The sequence below is a fragment of the Salminus brasiliensis genome, chromosome 1, assembly GCF_030463535.1.
Source record: "Salminus brasiliensis chromosome 1, fSalBra1.hap2, whole genome shotgun sequence".
Classification (NCBI taxonomy): domain Eukaryota; kingdom Metazoa; phylum Chordata; class Actinopteri; order Characiformes; family Bryconidae; genus Salminus; species Salminus brasiliensis.
In genome coordinates, this window is record NC_132878.1 from 5412505 (window position 1) to 5432594 (window position 20090).

The 20090-nt window shown below is 40.8% G+C and overlaps 1 protein-coding gene across 3 annotated transcripts in view; it reads left to right on the top strand.

Moving 5' to 3' along the window:
- LOC140573633 (astrotactin-2-like) overlaps window positions 1-20090 on the top strand; it is a 789110-nt gene that overhangs the window by 456004 nt on the left and 313016 nt on the right. For all 3 annotated transcript variants that reach the window (XM_072693130.1, XM_072693216.1, XM_072693294.1), the window contains one exon: window positions 16248-16394. In XM_072693130.1, coding sequence (XP_072549231.1) covers window positions 16248-16394 — 147 coding nt within the window. The remainder of the gene's footprint in view (window positions 1-16247; window positions 16395-20090) is intronic.

A 20090-nucleotide genomic window follows, 5' to 3' on the forward strand; every position in this document is an offset into this window, starting at 1 on the left:
GCAAATCTTTTTTTTTTACCCCTCCCTCTCTGCTTTCCCCTTGTCGGCTTGTTCGGGTTGTTATTTTCGGAGTTACTGGGCTGCAGAAATACGTTTGTAGGATACGGATAATTATCCTGGCTGCAGGGACATTGTGACCCTTTTGGTGAAGCGATTAGCCCTAAATTAACACAGTGGTCACCTCGAGAAAGAACAAATTAAGCACAAAAGCACAAAGCCAGAGGTGAGCAGAGTGGAGTAGGACCATTATCAAGCTAAAGTGTACTTTTAAAGAAACATACATGCAAGTTCTTCACAGGATCTTTCAGTAAATGAAAGGGTTCTATTTAGAACCCTGACAGCTAAAAGAACCCTGTGTATGGATAAACCCCTGCTGCTTCCAGTCTAACACCCTATAAATTTCATCTTCCTTCTTCAAGACAAAGTCTCCTGCTTTCAACTCGGTCATGTCTCTCAGTTCTAGCTCCACTTATCGGAGGGGGTCAAAGGAGAACTTGGCTGAAGCTGAAATTCTCTGAGTTTCCTCACACCTTAACTTATGCAATAAACTTGGTCCAAACTTGCTAAACAGAACTTTGTAAAAATGGTAAGGTCTATCTATTTTACTTTGAGTATGCCTCCAATTTATTGTACGTACTGATACAGAATAGAGACTCAAATATAAGTGAAATTAGCCAAGAAAAATACAGCTTGAGCCCCAAACCCTCTGGTACTGGACAACGTCTAGAACTGCAGTAGAACTTCTTAGTGTATCCAGTCTCTGTCAGCATATGAACTGATTCTTTTCTGCGATTCGTTTGAATTGAACTGAATCTGTGTTAAATGCAACTCTGCACCTAAACCTAACCCTAACCTTAACCTTAACCTTACAATTGAATCAACCCTAAATCATAACCCAAACCATAACCTTATCATTGATTTAACCCTAAATACTAACCTTAACCTTGATCTCACCCTTGATTCAACCCTAAATTCTAACCTTAACCTTAATCTTACCCTTGCTTTAACCCTAAATCCTAACCTTAACCTTAATCTTGCCCTTGATTCAATCCTAAATCCTAACCTTAAGCTTAATCTTGCCCTTGATTCAACCCTAAATCCTAACCTTAAGCTTATTCTTGCCCTTGATTCAACCCTAAATCCTAACCTTAACCTTAATCTTGCCCTTGATTCAACCCTAAATCCTAACCTTAACCTTAATCTTACCCTTGATTCAACCCTAAATTCTAACCTTCACCCTAATCTTAATCTTACCCTTTTTTCAACCCTAAATTCTAACCCTAATCTTAATCTTGCCCTTGATTCAACCCTAAATCCTAACCTTAAGCTTAATCTTGCCCTTGATTCAACCCTAAATCCTAACCTTAACCTTAATCTTACCCTTGATTCAACCCTAAATTCTAACCTTAATCCTAATCTTAATCTTACCCTTGCTTTAACCCTAAATCCTAACCTTAATCTTGCCCTTGATTTAACCTTAAATCCTAACCTTAAGCTTAATCTTACCCTTGATTCAACCCTAAATTCTAACCTTAATCCTAATCTTAATCTTACCCTTGATTCATCCCTAAATTCTAACCCTAATCTTAATCTTGCCCTTGATTCAACCCTAAATCCTAACCTTAAGCTTAATCTTGCCCTTGATTCAACCCTAAATCCTAACCTTAACCTTAATCTTACCCTTGATTCAACCCTAAATTCTAACCTTAATCCTAATCTTAATCTTACCCTTGCTTTAACCCTAAATCCTAACCTTAACCTTAATCTTGCCCTTGATTTAACCTTAAATCCTAACCTTAAGCTTAATCTTACCCTTGATTCAACCCTAAATTCTAACCTTAATCCTAATCTTAATCTTACCCTTGCTTTAACCCTAAATCCTAACCTTAACCTTAATCTTACCCTTGATTCAACCCTAAATTCTAACCTTCACCCTAATCTTAATATTACCCTTTTTTCAACCCTAAATTCTAACCCTAATCTTAATCTTGCCCTTGATTCAACCCTAAATCCTAACCTTAAGCTTAATCTTGTCCTTGATTCAACCCTAAATCCTAACCTTAACCTTAATCTTACCCTTGATTCAACCCTAAATTCTAACCTTAATCCTAATCTTAATCTTACCCTTGCTTTAACCCTAAATCCTAACCTTAACCTTAATCTTGCCCTTGATTTAACCTTAAATCCTAACCTTAAGCTTAATCTTACCCTTGATTCAACCCTAAATTCTAACCTTAATCCTAATCTTAATCTTACCCTTGCTTTAACCCTAAATCCTAACCTTAACCTTAATCTTGCCCTTGATTCAACCCTAAATCCTAACCTTAAGCTTAATCTTGCCCTTGATTCAACCCTAAATCCTAACCTTAACCTTAATCTTACCCTTGATTCAACCCTAAATTCTAACCTTAATCCTAATCTTAATCTTACCCTTGATTCAACCCTAAATTCTAACCCTAATCTTAATCTTGCCCTTGATTCAATCCTAAATCCTAACCTTAAGCTTAATCTTACCCTTGATTCAACCCTAAATCCTAACCTTAAGCTTAATCTTACCCTTGAATCAACCCTAAATCCTAACCTTAACTTTTCTTCAATTCGTTCTGTCTAAAAATAAAATGTTTAAATTGTTCAAAGGTTGAGACGTTTAAGCAATAGTAAAGCAGTCTAAGAGCTGAAGCACCAAAATACACTGAAATTACCTGATTAACAAAATCGTTGAGGCAGTATGAATGTGGAGGTGAAGTGCTTGGCTGATCAATGTAGCCTAAAGTGGATGTGGAAAAATTTGGACATGAACAGCAGTACAAAAAAGCAGGGCAACAAATGTGTTGCAGGGAACAATGGAAAGGGTTTGGTTCCCTATATGCACCGATCAGCCATTCAGACATTAAAACCACCTGCGTAATAATGTGTAGGCCTGTCGAGGCATGGACTCAACAATACTGTGCTATCTGGTATGAGCATCAATGAGACCTATGCACCCATGACCCTGTCATAGTTCCACCGGTTGTCCTTCCTTGGGGCACTTTTGGTAAGTACTGACCACTGCATACCTGGGAACTCCCCACAAGACCTACCGGATGTTCTGGAGACGTTCAGACCCTCCAGTCGTCTAGCCATTAGTGAAAGTGGCTCAGAATCTTTACTTGCGTTTAACACCAACTTTTCACTTTCTGCCTAATATATCCACCCCTTAAGGGGTGCCACTGTAACCAGATAGCCAATGAGTGTGTTTACATGCATCTAGAAATCTAATAACTGCAAAAAAATCTGATTTTGTCAGTAATCCATTCAATCTGTTTACATGCACTTGGGTAATCAGATAATGGTAAAACTCTGGGTTTACATGCATGTCAGGCAATAATCGGATTTCTACTTTGCAACCAGCCAATAATCTCAGAGGATCATGTGATACAGACTGCAAACTTCATGCCACGGCTTTATATAAACATGGGCCTGCTGTTCCGGTACATATGGATTTGGGTGTGAAGTGGAATCTTTTTTACCCAATTTCTTTCTAATTTTGCCCCCCTCAATTCACTAGGACTAAGGACAAGCTAGGGGCTCTCTGTAATCAGACAACTTTGAATACTGAGCTAAAATCCGGGTTTCTTAATCAGATATTTAGGCCTTAATCAGAATTCTAGGCCTAGACTATGCTGTTTAAATTCAGTCATGTTCAGCTTCTCCTCTGCTGCGTTCTCTCTTCACTGGCTTCCTGTAGCTGCTGCCCACCAGGTCATCAGATTCAAACCCCTGACTCTGGTCTACAAAGCCAAGACTGGACCAGACAGCCCCTCTGTACTTGATGACAATGGTCAAAACCCCGATCTGTACCAAGAGCCCTTCCAGCTTCAAGTACGGCTCGGCTCGACCCGCCATCCTTTAAGATCCACGGAAGACGAGCGTCCAGACTTTTTTCTGTCCTGCACCGAAGTGGTGGAACGAACTTTCCCTGGGTGTCCGAACGGCAGAGTCCAACGCTCTCTGTCTTCAAACCCAGACTGAAGAGCCTCCTCTTTTGAGAGGACTTGGGTGAAGAGTAGAGTATTATGGTCTCCTTACTGACTTGTGTTTAGTAGAGTCTAGAGGATCTTAGAGGATCTTTGAATTATTAGTCTTTTCAAACTAGCTGAGGTTTTTCTTGGGTAAAGAGCAATGTACTTTTGTAAGTCGCTCTGGAGAAGAGCGTCTGCTAAATGCCTTAAATGTAATGTAAATGTTACAGGACCACTTGAATAACCAGATAACTACAGAAATCTACAGAATTATGATCAGATTATTAAGTGCATGTAAACGTATGTAATTAATGTCACAGCTGACTGGTGTGTATGTATATAAAAAGCCAGCAGACCTTTATTTATTTTGCCACATATCTGCCATCATCATCTAAGCAAACATCAGAAGTACACAGCCCAGTGTTTCAGTCCAGAACGTAAATCAGCGGCAGGCCTACCTCATTACGTAGTCGGCTCTGGTCCTGTAGGGGTTAAGTGCACATCACTGAGTAAATGGAGCTGTAGTTACCACTGCTGTGAGAGTGTGGTCGTGAAGTCGCTGTTGAGAAAGTAGTTTAAAGCTAATGACTCTTGTTGGAAAAGGTTTGGCTGAGGGCGCATACACAGCTGCACGAGTTCACCCTGTTATAATTGAGCTGATCTGCATCAGAAAATAGACTTCAGAACTGCAGTTGTCTCATTTGGTGCTGTTTCTAATCTGGCACTTGGCTTCTTTTTTTGGTGAACTTGCCTGACCTCAGAGTGCAGGGGATTTAATATCTCTAAAATGGATTTTTGATTTATTTCTGGTGAATAATTTGATTCATGCATGCCTGGTCAGGGGAATCATTTTTCTCTGTAGTTTCTACAATATATAATTGAATAGACTGGAATGAAAGTAGCATATCGTATGTGTGCAAAAGTCCAAGACATCTACAATTTATTAGGAAGTACACTTACTCATACTTTAAATACTTGCAATTATGTAACCAGCCAATTGTGTGTCAGCAGGGTGCAGTAAATCATGCATTTACAGGTCAGCAGCTTCAGGTATTGTTCACATTGCTATCACTTTGCATGGATGGTCCGTTGTAGAAGCCTCTTAGCTCCTCAACTAAGATTCAACTAACTTTCAACTGAATCTGTGTTAAATGCAACTGAACTGTCTATTACATGTAACGCTGCACCTAAACCCAACCCTAACATTACCATTAATTTAACCCTAAATTCTAAACCCTAAATCCTAACCCTAACCTTAACCTTTACCTTACCCTCAGATCAACCCCAAATCATAACCCAAACCATAACCTTGCAATTGATTTAACCCTAAATACTAAATTCTATCCTTAACCCTAATTTTAATCTTACCCTTAATTCAATCCTAAATCCTAATCTTAATCTTGCCCTTGAATCAACCCTAAATCCTCACTCTAAACGTAATGTTAGGGGATAGGGGTAGGTTAGGTTTAGGATTTAGGGTTGATTCAAGGGTAAGGTTGAGATTAGGGTTAGGTTTAGGATTTAGGGTTGATTCAAGGGTAAGGTTAGGTTTTAGGGGTAGGTTTAGGATTTAGGGTTGACTCAAGGGTAAGGTTAGGTTTTAGGTGTAGGTTTAGGATTTAGGGTTGATTCAAGGGTAAGGTTGAGATTAGGGTTAGGTTTAGGATTTAGGGTTGTTTCAAGGGTAAGGTTAGGTTTTAGGGATAGGTTTAGGATTTCGGGTTGATTCAAGGGTAAGGTTAGGTTTTAGGGGTAGGTTAAAGATTTAGGGTTGATTCAATGGTAAGGTTAGGTTTAAGGGTAGGTTTAGGATTTAGGGTTGATTCAAGGGTAAGGTTAGGTTTTAGGGGTAGGTTTAGGATTTAGGGTTGATTCAATGGTAAGGTTAGGTTTAAGGGTAGGTTTAGGATTTAGGGTTGATTCAAGGGTAAGGTTAGGGTTAGGGTTAGGATTTAGGGTTGATTCAAGAGTAATATCAGTTAAATGTGAGTTGGGCATCTACAAGGTATCTACAACAGACCAACTTAGCCTGGTCTGATGAATCTGGTTTTCTGCTGAGGCTCAAAAACCCTACAGATGGTAGGGTCAGAATTTGGCACCAACAGCATGAATCCAATGAACCAATCTGTCTTGTGTCAACAGTCCAGGCTGGCGGTGGTGTAATGGTGTGGGGATGTTAACACCAGTCAGTCATCACTTGAATGCCACAGACTATTTGAGTAATGCTGCTGACCCTGACCACAGCTTATCTTCTGTCAGCATGATGGTTTCAGGTTTTAGGTTTCATGAACACGACAATGAGCTCTTCGGTGTTCTTCACTTTCCCTGAATCTAAGTCCAGTAGGATTCAGATCTCATGTCCTGTCACATTGACATTAAGCAGAATTACAAAGGAATGTTTCTGTGTGTTCTAATGTATGCATTCAGCTACTTTGCTGACACAGATGTGCAAATGCACACACACAGCTTGTTTAGTCCTTGTAGGGAAGTCTCGCCAATAGAATAGGATAAGCCAGGTGGGCTAGAGGGGTATAAAGTTCCTAAGCAGCCTTAATCTTATTCAACCCTAAACCCTAAACCAAACATTAACCTTAATCTTATTCAACCTTAAACCTAACCCTAACCTTACCCTTAATTCAACCCTAAACCAAACCTTAACCTTAATCTTATTCAACCCTAAACTTTAAACCAAACCTTAACCTTAATCTTATTCAACCCTAAACCTAACCCTAACCTTACCCCTGATCCAACCCTAAACCAAACCTTAACCTTAATTTTATTCAACCCTAAACTTTAAACCAAACCTTAACCTTAATCTTATTCAACCCTAAACCAACCCTTAACCTTAATCTTATTCAACCCTAAACCCTAATCCAAACCTTAACCTAACCCTTGATTCAACCCTATGGAGCAGTAGTAGAACTGTTCCCTGGAATGATGGATGGTGCTGACCTCACTAATATTCTTATCGCTGGGTGCAATCAAATCCTCACTGCAATGCAAAAAGAAAAATATATAAAAAAAACTAGTAGAACGCTTTATTCCTTTTTATTTATTAAGCTTTATAGAGGCAGTTACTCCAAAAAAGTTTTTTATTTTAGACCTTTGATTTAAGAAGAAATATTGAATTGTCAGCTGTCCACATACTTTTGTCAATGTGGTATATATATATATATATATATATATATATATATATATATATATATATATATATATATTTGTGACAGTTTATTATTCGCTCATTGGACTGAATGCGATTTTTGCCAGTGTGCTTTAAAGCTCGCCCAGCTTCACAACAGCCACTCTATAGAACAGATAGGTGCTTATATCGGACACGTCTGATGCTGTAACGTCGCACTCGTCTGCGTTCCCGCTCGCCCTCTTAACGCTTTAAGTGTCTCGAATGCCTTTTTTTCCTCCCCAGTTCGCGATTGAGAGGTAGCTTTCACCTCTCTCTCTCTGTCTCTCTCTCTCTGGTGCACTGATGTGCGACTGCTGCTGCTAAAACGGCCAAAAATAAAAAGAGAAAGAGAGAAAAAAAAAGAATAAGAGAGATAATAAGAAAAAACCCTCACATGCTCTGCTGTCTGCTGTCAGGCCTGAGAGCAGCTTTTGAAGACTGAGTTACAGACGGAGGAGTGAAGCAGACAGGAAAATGACACGTGTACAGAAAGGAAAGCTGCATTTGATGTTAAATCCATGCAAATGTTTGTCTTATATAATTTCTGAGATGAAAGTCCAGTGTGAAATCCACTCTAGCATGATATGTGAGCCCACCGCAAGCGCTGCGGCTTTAAAAAATGCTTCTTATCCATATCATATGATCAGATAAGTAGAATATTTCTTTATTTATTTGTTTATTTGGATGTTTATTTGTTTAACGGTAGCTGTTTTGCATGCATAATACACATACATACATTACATGATCTATTAATGCAGTTCCTTGCCTGAAACTTTCAAAATACACCATTTGGACAAAAGTATTTGGACACCTGCTCGTTCAATCTTGCTTCTGACATCACAGATATTAAACAAAAGAGTCGATCCTGCTTTTGTTGGAGTGACTGTCTGGTTAGGGAAGAAGGCTTTCTGGAGCATTGCTGTGAGGATCTGATTGCATCCAGTGACAAGAGCAATTAGTGTTGGTGAGGTCAGGATGTTGAATGATGATCTCCACCCAACCTCATCATCCCTAACTACCTGACTCATCTCAGAAGTGTTAGATGGAGCACCACCGTCATTCCAGGGAACACAGTTCTTCCACTGCTCCACAGCTCAATGTTGCAGGCGGGCTTTATACCCCTCTATAGCCCACGCCTGGCATCAGGCAGCATGGTTCACGATGTTTATCTGCTCCAGGGAGTCCTATTCTATTGGTGAGACTTCTTTCTGTACAGGGACTAGACAAGCAATGAGTGTGTGTGTGTGTGTTTGCACATATGTGTCAGCAATGGATGCAACTGAAAGTAGCTGAATGCATTCATTAGAAAGGGTGGCCATAAATATTTGGACATGTAGTGTTATATAGAATGAATGCCTTTTCCGGCCCGCCGGCGGGACATAGGCTGTTTAAGGGCCTAACAGACGCCTCATTTCCACACGGATTGGGAAATACCGCCTAGCTTATTAACACAGATGATCTGTCTCCTGGTTCACTTGCATTTAGCAGTGTTGGTGTGCTGTCATGTTCACACGGAAGTGATGAACACACCTGAATCTCGGTTCAGTGCATTACGTCTCTCAGTGTTTTAGATGGTGATCGGATCAGAGGTGTAGGATCAGATTGCATACGGTGGCCATTAGCGGCCAGATCATCTTCTTATATTGCAGGTGTCTCCTTCCTTCGCCTGACCCACCTCGGACCTGCTGAGTGCAGCTGACCTGAGTGCTGGTGGGAAAAGTGCTTTTTGGGTTCTTTGCCTGAAGGGAAAGGGAGTCGTATGAAATAAGGAGTACTCTTACAGTATATATTTTAGGGAAGCACACACACATACACACACACACACACACACACACACACACACACACACACTTGCTAAACATCTGTTCTGGAGGAAGTATGAAAACAGTCCAGAGAGCGAGAGAGTGAGAGTGAGAAAGTGTGTGTATATATGTGTGTGTGTGTGTGTGTGTGTGTGTGGTGTGCTGGCTGTCTGTCTAGTGAAAAGTTAATACTCTTACCATGAAGCTCTCTGTCTCTCTCTCTCTCGCTCTCTTTCTCTCTCTTACACACACTGGAGAGCTACATACTTGACAATATAATGTATGTATATGTACAATATATAATGTGTGTATATGTGTGTGTGTGTGTGTGTGTATATATATATATATATATATATATATTTACTGATTAGGTTATTTTGCCCTCTCAATCCGATCCGAGTCTCTTAATGCGGAGTATCAGCATTTAGCATTTAGTTTAGTCGAGACTTTTCTTAAAATTACTGTTTTATAGTGTTTAATATCTTATAATCCAGTCTGACCAATCAGCTCCCAGCTCCTTCACAACACTGCAGTCTAATCACTTCCTGTGTGTGTGTGTGTGTAAGGTGTGTAGTGGTGGTACACACTCTGGACTGGTATCTGTGGTTGTTGGTCTACTGGTGTGTATAACTGGTTTATAGTGGGTGAATGTGCCGTGTGTGTGATTGGGGATTCTATAGCATGTGTGTGTGTGCATTAGCTTTAGCATTAGCCTCCACTCGGTTCTGAATGGGTTCCTCAGTGCTGGTTTAGAAATAGAGAAAGGCGAGCAAGCGGTAGTGCGGTTCTCCCGCTGGTAAAACGGAGCGTTTCAGTGAGTTTTATAAAGGGTCAGATATTATGGTCTGTTTATATCTTCCACTGTACAATAGCTCCACACTGCAGAAGAACCTCAACTCCTTTATTTACCTTCTGAGAACGTCCACACTGCTGCTGCAGCCAGGTGGGCGATAACGATGTCCATTAATGGTGTCTTGAAATGGAAGATATACACCGGCTCAGATCCCAATCCACTGGTTCGGATCGGGGCATTTCTTATATATATATGGATATAGGATATACTGTGTTCTCTCACTAACATTGTCATTGAATGCAGTAAAATCCTCACAGCAGTGCTCCTCCAAAAGCAAGTAGAAGGCCTTCCCTGGACAGCAGAGATGATAAATGTGTTAGTACCCTTAATTTCAGAAGAAACAATGAATGAGCAGGTGTCCCGATACTTTTGTCTATATAATGTACCTACCCAAATATCAGATTTCTGTATGCTAGTACAGACAGGACGTGCAGGCACAGCCTCAAACTGTACTCCAGCAAGGTGGATCTGTTTCCAATAAAGTGTCCTTTAGTGTATACCCACGATATTATGGCAGGAGGTATGTTAGCAAGGCTTTCTCAGTGATTGAAACTGTTCGTGCAGGTCTAATTATTGGGAGTAGTGTTGGTTGAGATGGGATTTGGCTGTATGGAGTCTATCACTGCCTTAGTGACCCTAAAGTTAATCAACCTTCTTTAAGCAGTGAGGGGGAAAGAATTTAATCTGGACCGGAGGCTTTCAAAGACTGCCCAGAATGTAAATGCTCCAATATTCAGCACGCTGTTGCGTTAAGAGCTTTATAGGAGAATGAACACAACCAGGCCAAAACCTTGTATCTCCATTTTTGTATGTCCGTTTTTCACTTTTTGCCATAATGCAAATCTGGCCATTGTTCTTTACCTTGTGCCAGAATTTCATGATAAACAAACCAACAGAAATTCTCCAAAATGACTTGGAAGGATGCGATCTGTCAACTGTGCACCATGCAGCTTGATTTAGGGGGCGTGTCTGTGTGTCTTTGCTATAGCAACGACGGGAAAAGTTCACCACACTCGGCTTGAAACGCACAAAAGTCATGTACTGAGTCTCTTAATGAATCATGGGTGTGTTTTTTTTTGGGGGCGTAATGAGCAGTAATAAACCAATCAGTGTGTCTCTCGCCGCTCCCTTTAAGAGCCAGGTGCGGTCAGTCTGACCCTGGAGCGTTGCTATTTCAGTGGTGTAAAGCATGGGGGGGTGTACAAGTGTCGGGCTGCACGCGCCTGTGTTGACAATTCACTGCCGAGATAGCAACAAAGGCCTGACTGTTGACGAACGTCTGTCTAGGCTGTTTTCAGTCAGTGGAGCTACTCCTGTGTTTTCCGTTGCCAAGATACGCCAAGCAATACTCCAGAAACTGACCTGAAAACCCCTGATTTTGAGACCACCGCGTCCATCAGCGTAGATATATTCACAAGCAGCGCTGCTGTTTCAGCGTGAAGATAGATTGTTGGCAGGGTTTAAGATAGGGCCCACAGTCTTTTTCCATTGACGTCCATTGAGGTCCGTTCCTCATAAACCTTTCACACAATGTAAAACACTGCTAGTGTTAGTGTGGATATGGCTGATTTTGCTTCTGCCAGACACCAAACTAGCAGCTTGTGCATAGGGGAATTCTACTTCCTGCAGATGGTAGCAGCACTTTTTTCTGTTTTCCTGTTCGTCCCACTTTGCATGCGGAACACTGTTGCATTAATCACTTCTTAAAACAAAGCTTAGTTTGTATCTGAATGTAAATTAGCTGCTCTTCCATCTGCTTATAGTCTAATTAGCTGGTGTCCGTCTTTTTTTTTTTTATAATTTTTTTTACCTCCTCTGAAAATAGCCTCCAGATCAGTATGGAGTCGTGTTTCATCTTTTAAATTCAGCACCAGCCGGCAGCCTTTTTCGGACCGGATAAACAGATTGCATGGAGGGACTGCTGAGTACCTGCAAACGTGACAAACTGAAAGAAAGACCAGGTGTATAATAAGGAAACTGACCATTTCCAAACACGAGACACATATATTTAATGTCACACATGAAAATACTCACAGTTTAATAGTGTAAAGCTGCTGATCTGGGCAGTAAGTAACCTAATTCTAACCTTAACCTAACCTACTCATCAACCTAACCCAAACATAACCTACTTCATCTAAACCTAATTCCAACCATAAACCTAAGTTTATCCTCATCCTTAATCTAACTCTTACCCTAAACTTAATCTACTACATTGTAACCTTACCTAATTTTAATCTAACCCTTAACTTAGCCCTAGCCCTAACCTAAACCTAGCCTAAACTTAACCTAATCTAACCTACTCCTCAAACTAACCCAAATGTAACGTATTACACCTAATCCTAACCATAATCTAACCTAAATTTAACCTCACCCTTAATCTAACCCTTACCCTACCCCTAAACGTAATCTACTACATCCTAACCATAATCTAAACCCAAATTTAAACTAATCTATACCTTAACCCTAACCATAACCTTAACCAAAATATAAACTACACCTAACCTAAATTCAACCTAAACTTAATCTACTACATTTTTACTTTACCTAAATTTGATCTAACCCTAACCATACTCTCAACCTAAATTTAACCTGACCCTTACCTTAACCTTAACCCTAACTCTAATCATAATCTAAACCTAACCTAACCTAAATTTAATCTAACCCTTAATCTAACCCTTACCCTACCCCTAAACTTAATCTACTACATTTTCACTTAACCTAACTTAACCTAACTTAAATTTACCTGACCCTTACCTTAGAGCTAACCCTAACATAAGCCTAACCTAAATTTAGCCGATCCCTAACATTAAACTGAGCCTTATTACAATGAGGTTTTACCGTTTCCATCCATTACTCCTTATTTTAGAAGCTCCATATCAGAGAGCAGCAGAACGCTGTGGACGGAAGCATCTTGTGAAATTGGAAAATACGTACAAAATACCTTCGTCCAAAGAAATTTCTAGGTGTGCACTCACTCATATACCACTAATTGGACGAGATCTTGTTTTTCAGACTGGATGAACAGATCGCATGGAGATACTGCTGAGTACCTGCAAATGTGGGAAACGCTCTTATTCTGAATAAAAGAAGGAAAAAAAAGAAACACCTGAATGATAGAAAGTCGGGAAAGGGAGAAATAATAATAATAATAAAAAGAGAGGAAGAATAAAAGCCATAAAATAGAAAGAAAAGCATAGGAAAAAAAGACGGATACAAAGAAAGAATGAAAAAAATATTTTAGATAAATTATATTATATTCTTTCTATATTTTAGTCTATATATTCTATGTATTAATTAATTTATAATTATTATTATTAATTATTTTTTAAACATATAGAGAGATTGCACTAGTAATACAAATTTATGCATAAATATTTGCATTTACATTAAATTCTCATTCAGAATCAAACATCAAAAAGAAAGAAGCCATTTTAATGTATTATGTTTCAATGTCACGAATGATAAAACTGCAGGGAAATGAAAACAACGTTTTTATTAAGACTGAACCCATGACAGCCTCACATCAAGTTCAGACCTCACAAACACTCATGTTCTGGATAGAACATTTACATTTAAGGCATTTAGCAGGCGCTCTTCTCCAGAGCGACTTACAAAGCTTACAAAGAATAACCTCAGCTAGTTTAAATAGACCAATAATTCAAAAGATACCTCCAAGCTTAGACATTACTAAACACAAGACAATAAGGTGACCATAGTACTCTAATCGTCCAAGTACTCTCGGAAGAGGTGGGTCTTCAGTCTGCGTTTGAATTGGATAGAAAAATTAGAACCTACAGTTTCCACACAGTTTCCCCTCGTCCTTCAGTGAGCTCTGACCGAGGAATAATTCATACCAACCTATAAATACTCTGGACTTTGCAGCAATAATTGAAACTTCGAAATGCTGGAAATGAAGGTAGTGATGATATCTGCAGAAGTAAGGCTGATCTTCAGCAGAGTAATCTGTACGAATGCAGAGTTCGGATCCTGAGTAGTTGGATAAACTCTGGTTGTTTTGAGCAAAAGAACCATTTTTTCTCCGCCTTTCACCCCAAAGCTGTGCTAAAGTGCCCTCTTCTTCAGTCAGAAGGCTGCCACAGCCAGGGCCATTTTTCATTCCAGGTGAAGATATAGCAGGGAAGGAAGTCAGGCCGTTTTAGCTTAACCTCCATCTCGCAGATGGATCGGCCCAGCTGGACTCTAAGCTATTATTTGTACTCTACATAAATCAGACAGCCGCCTCGCTGCTTTCCGATAGAGGCCTAAATACGCACTCGCTCTGCAGGGAGCTTTATTATTGACTTCATAACCATGCTGTCTTCTGCAGAAACCTGCACACTACACTCTGTTTGAAGATGTAGCATGGACCGGTGCCACTGTAGTGTGTATGTGAGAGAGAGAGAGAGAGTGTGTGCTACTGTAATAATGTACACTGCTGCGCTATAAGTAGGCTACAGTTCACCTGTTGTTTCAATTGGTAAAATCAGATTTCAGTAATGTGGTGTAATTATGCTACTAATCCTTCAGCTGTGGGTAAGACTGTACTCGGGTTGGTCTCTGTTGAAGGTCTGTCTACTAAGGGGTGCATCTCCTGATGATGATTAATCTTTAGGGACTACTTTTATTGTTATGAAATGGAAGATATACAGGGCATTTCTAATATATATATATATATATATGGATATGGGATATACTGTATTCTCTCACTAACATTGTCACTGAATGCAGTCAAATCCTCACAGCAGTGCTCCTCCAAAAGCTAGTAGAAGGCCTTCCCTGGACAGCAGAGATATACTTGATTCCAGAAGAAACAATGAATGAGCAGGTGTCCCAATACTTTTGTCTATATAATGTACATACCCAAATATCAGATTTCTGTATGCTAGTACAGACAGGACGTGCTGGCACAGCCTCAAACTGTACTCCAGCAAGGTGGATCTGTTTCCAATAAAGTGGCCTTTAGTGTATGTTCACAATATTATGGCAGGAGGTATGTTAGCGAGCTTTGGAGGCTTTCTCAGTGACTGAAACTGTTCGTGCAGGTCTAATTATTGGGAGTAGTGTTGGTTGAGATGGGATTTGGCTGTATGGAGTCTATCACTGCCATAGTGACCCTAAAGTAATTATGCTACTAATCCTTCACCTGTGGGTAAGACTGCACTCGGATTGGCCTCTATTGAAGGTCCGTCTACTCAGGGGTGCGTCTTCTGATGACGATTAATCTTTAGGGACTACTTTTATTGTTATTATAATAAATTTTTGGAATTGGCTGAATCAATTACCCCCACGCTCTCTAGGACTCCCCTTCACTTACTATGCACCCTCTGATACATGTGAAGTAAGCCCCCGCCTCTTTTTGAATTTCCACCAGTGCATCGTCACTGTGGAAGTGATGAGGGGAGAAAGCACCATGTACCCACCCAGAGAAAGCATGTGCAGTTGTGCTCTCTCAGGCTCCGGATGCTGATGGCGAAGCAGCATGGCCTGGGGTTCAGCCTCAACAACAAATGTCATAGCTGTGGGGGTTTCTGTAGGCCTAAGTTGTAGGTTAAACTGAACTGAGATGATTTGGTCATATAGGCCATTAAGGCTAGTTATTGGCCTTGGGCTAAGTGAGTAGATGTGTGTGTATTAATGTACATTAACAAACTGTAGCTGCATGGATTAAGAGGTATTTACACCCTCACACACACACACTGCCACGGTCTTACAACTTAGGCCTACTGGAAGTCCTCCAGCCAGCCACTATATATATATATGCACATATAACAGTGTGCTTTACTATATAAAGTAAAATAAGTAAACATAACTGTTTATTGCTGCTGTCCAATGAAAAACATGTATCTCCATTTTTTTCCATTTTTTAGTTTTATCCATGGTTTTAACTCTGTAGCTGCTTCTGTGACCAATAAAAAAAGCTCTAAATGACATGGTATAAAATCTTTAATCTTATTACATGGACTTCCCATCAAAGTTAAGAAGTTTTTTTTTTTCATTTTGGAGATACATATTTTTCATAGCTATGTGGAATAGGGGTAGTAGGAAGTAAATGTTAATTATAATATATAGTAAGTATTGTAAAGTATACTTGTGTGTGCATATTTACAATGTGTCAAAAATCATTCTGAATGGACCAATAGAAATGCTCCAAAATGACGGGAAGGTCACATTTTGGAGATATGAGGTTTTTGCAAGACAGCAATGACATTTTAAACCCTTCATAAGCCCTTTATATATATATATATATATAGTAAAGTGGTGCCCACACAGCAAACACACTGAGTCTATACACTCTTTCCCACTGAGTAGCAAACATAGATGGCTATAGAGGACAATGTTTACTCTTCATATGTGCATATGTACTTACCTCTCTCTCTCTCTCTCTCTCTCTCTCTCTCTCTTATCCACAGGCTGTCCACAGAGCCCGATGAGTAAGGCCACTCTGACGCTCATCACCATCAGCACGTGTGTGTTGGCTGTAGTTTACGGCTCGCAGACCACCTGCCCGCTCACCGTTAAAGTCACCCTCCACGTCCCCGAGCATTTTATCGCCGACGGTGAGAAGCAGTGTCCACTTCACTTACTGTGCTGTCAGGAGAAAAATGCTCCAGGCATGCATGGCTTGGTTCGCAGTATTTTAAGGCAGCCATCTTCTACATTTTTCTCATATGTCATCCTTTCCTCCGAAGTCTGCTTATGACAGTTATGTTGTTTTAACTACCTAAACACTTCACTTTCAACCGGGCCTTTAAGGTTGACGAATGGAAATGAGCTCTGTTCTGATTGGCTGCAATGTACTGTGACTTGTTTAGCATGTTAAGTTCAAACTGAAATCCTCAAGGAAGGTCAGTATGGGTTTATGACGTATCAAATACTGTATTCACACATAAGGAAATCTGAAATGTGGCCATATATGCATAAATATCAGATTAGAGATGTATTTTTTTTATCATACTTATCATATATGGCTGGATGAAGCCAGTCTGCTAAAAGGTTGGCCATGTTTCCCAATAAATACAGCTGTGTCGCAGAAAGTTTTGCCCGTCAGTCAGACTAAAGGGGTCGTGTACCAGCCCGGAATGTGCCGTAGCTTAACAGCGCCACAATTAGACGGTTATTTTAAGAGTGAAAGAATCAACATATAGGATGTTTCTGTGTGAAATCACGTTGGAATCACTTGGTGTGATTAAGAGGGTGTCAGACTAAAGATCACAGTGAGATCAGATGTTGTTCTCCTCTGTTTGACTTAAAAGATCTAATTAAAGGATTCACTGCCATCGAGCCTCACACCAGTGACGGTGCAGCACTTCCTTTTTGCCTAAAGGCCTAAAGGCTTTGAGACCTGTTTTCATATATAAATAATCTATATGATATCCTTGTGTAATATGATATAGATATATCTATATCAAGTCAAGTCAGATTTATTTGTATAGCTTTTTACAACTCTTGTCGTCACAAAGCAGCTTTACATAATTAGTAATTAGTAAAAGACAGAGACAGAAAAGAAATAACGTAAGAAGATATGAAGGATCCAAGACCCCCAGTGAGCCCCAACAGCAAACTCCCTCAGAGCTGGAGGAAGAAACATTGGGACCCGACCCATCCTCCTCTGATCAGAACTGTTTATTAATTAATTATTGATAAAAAATGACCAAACCAGATACAGCAGATAGTTAATAGTGGTAATATTGATATTAATAGTGGCAGATAGTTAAGAGTCCATTTAGGTGATAACATGGTCATTAAACAGGTAGCATGGTAGGAGGATGTGCCGCTGGTCTGCTATGGGTGGTGGTGGGTGGGGGGTCTGATGGTCGGACTGGTAGGTGGCTGCTGGTTTGACGCAGGTAGAGGGGACCTCAGCGGGCAATCTTCCAGCAGGTCAGGCTGGGTGGCCATTTACTCGGAGAAGGTAAAAAGAGAGAGAGTTAGTTCTGAGAGGATTATTTTTAGAGGGCAGAGAATGTTGAGCAATATCAGAGTGTGTCTGACGACTCTGACAGGTCTATACGTATATTCCGCCTATAAATATTTACATATATATACATATAAATATAAAAAAGATGCTTAACAGATTGGTTTTATTATTATATTATTTATTAGCCTTCTCTAATGTCTAACAAACGGTGCCCTCGAACCTTTGATACGCAGTGGAGTTGTATACACTCTGCAATGTCCTGATTTAGTCGTCTTTAAAACGCCGCTCTTTGGAAACTCTAAAGGATGCGCGACAACTTTTCCAAGCACGTCCTCGCTCCAGAGAGCGCGGCGCCGACGGATGCGTATTCTCTGGTGACGGTTCGGGGTCGTCTCCTCCATCTGTCGAGCTGTTAAGTGAGATGCAGGAGAAGCTGTCGTTGCCATCCATTAAAGTCACGATATCCAGTCCAGTAAAACTGCCGCAACTCGGAGCTCAGTCATTTTTCGAAAGTACTCTGACAACGTGACAAAATTAAGAGTCAAAACAGATCTGAGGGAAAAGAGAGAAGGCTGTGCTGTTCTTAAAGGGAGCATCCCATTTTTCTGAAATAAGAGTTTTTATAATTAATTATTTATTTATTTTACGAAAGTTTTTCCCTTTTTCGTGGGAACATATACCCACCCGTTCGCAACTCCCCCCAGAATTTCCTGAATCTATGCCTCTATCGATGTGCGGAGGAAAGCGCTAGGTCCCCAGCTCCACCACACCAGCTAACAGACGCCTGTGCCAACCAACATCGCTTAAGAGTGATTAGAGGAGACAGCGCCATCTACCCCTCTGGAGAGAGCTCACTCCTGCACAAGTATCAGATCCTTGAGGAACTTTTGGAGGTTCTTCAATTTGAGGAACCTTCAGGGGAACTTCCTAATCTGGCTAATCTAGTCCCCATTTTTGGTTACCTTCCCGTTTGGAATGCCTCCCTTTTTCTTGTCCTCCAAGCTGCTGGTCATCGAGGTGTAATGATGTTTCCAAGGTCAGCCGTGGAAGATGCTGCCCAATGAGACATTAGCTACTTAGCAATTTCCTCCCCCTACCTCCTACAAGATAGGCCGTCAGAGAGCCCGGTCAGAGTGTCCCAGGGATGTTGAGATAAATGACGGTCATGTTAAACGAATTAGACTGATATTTCAGAGGACAACCGCGCAAATACTGTACACGGACTTCAAGGAACATCATCAACTAGAAGAAAATTGTCAGAGAAGGGCCCTTTAAGGACATATGGCTGTTTTTTCGCCGCTAACAGCACGAGGGAGCCTCCTGCCAGCCTCCTCTCTTCCAGCGTCTCTCCTGAGCAGCCTCAGGAACAGATGGAGGAGGAAAGCTCTTCACCCTGCCTCTCAGGCAGCATTTAGAGAGCTTCTAAGGGTCCCCAAAAGTGTGCCAGAACACCTCTGCAAACCTATTTCACGCACACACACACAAGCGCACATGCGCAAGGGTCGACTTCATCAAGCGGTGGGTCTTATGGGAGGTTAAGGGTGGCTGGATTGGAGTGCCGGAGCTGTCAGGCCATAGGTGAGTGCAGCACGCCTGAAGAAAAGGGAAAATGATGGATGTTAAACCGCAGCCTGTTTGTAGAACACATTATAAAGCTGCCCTACCGCTCGTGACCTTTTTATATTGAGCTTGGAAAACAGCGCTGGCTTTGCATGAGGACATGTGAAGGATAAAAGCAGCTGCGGCGAGCGGTTCGTCTGGAAGCACTGCCGAAAGTGAAGGATGTAGTAAAACCTTATGATATGGCGGTTTATAAGACATCTGTTAGCTTTTACTTCTAAATAAATTCATTCATGCCTTTGTTGGGCAGCAGCAGCTTCCCTTATGGTGCCCTTCCATGTCAAGTCAAGTCAATGTAAGTCAAGTCAAGTGGCTTTTACTGTCATTTCAGCTCTGTACAGGTACACAGTGGGATGAAATATACTGTGATGCTGTGGTGCAACTCAAAGGAGCTGAATGCAATCATTAAAAGGGGCATCCACAAACTTTTGAACATACAGTGTTTTCATGTCTGGTTGAAGTGTCCCATTAAAAAGGCCTGCTTGGTTCCTCTGGTATGCCTCAGGTTCCCTCACTGCCCTCAAATCTGCCCTCTACCCTGCACAAATGTCCAGCTTGTATACAGCAATGGCGATTCTCTTAGCAGTTGGCACGGTTGGCCGGTGACCAGAGAAATGCCCGACCCTACAGATGTTCCAATCAGTTTTTTTCCACATTCGGAAATGCCGACTCCAAAGCCGAAAGTCTGAAAGATGGCTCTGCTCTGCTCTCCCAG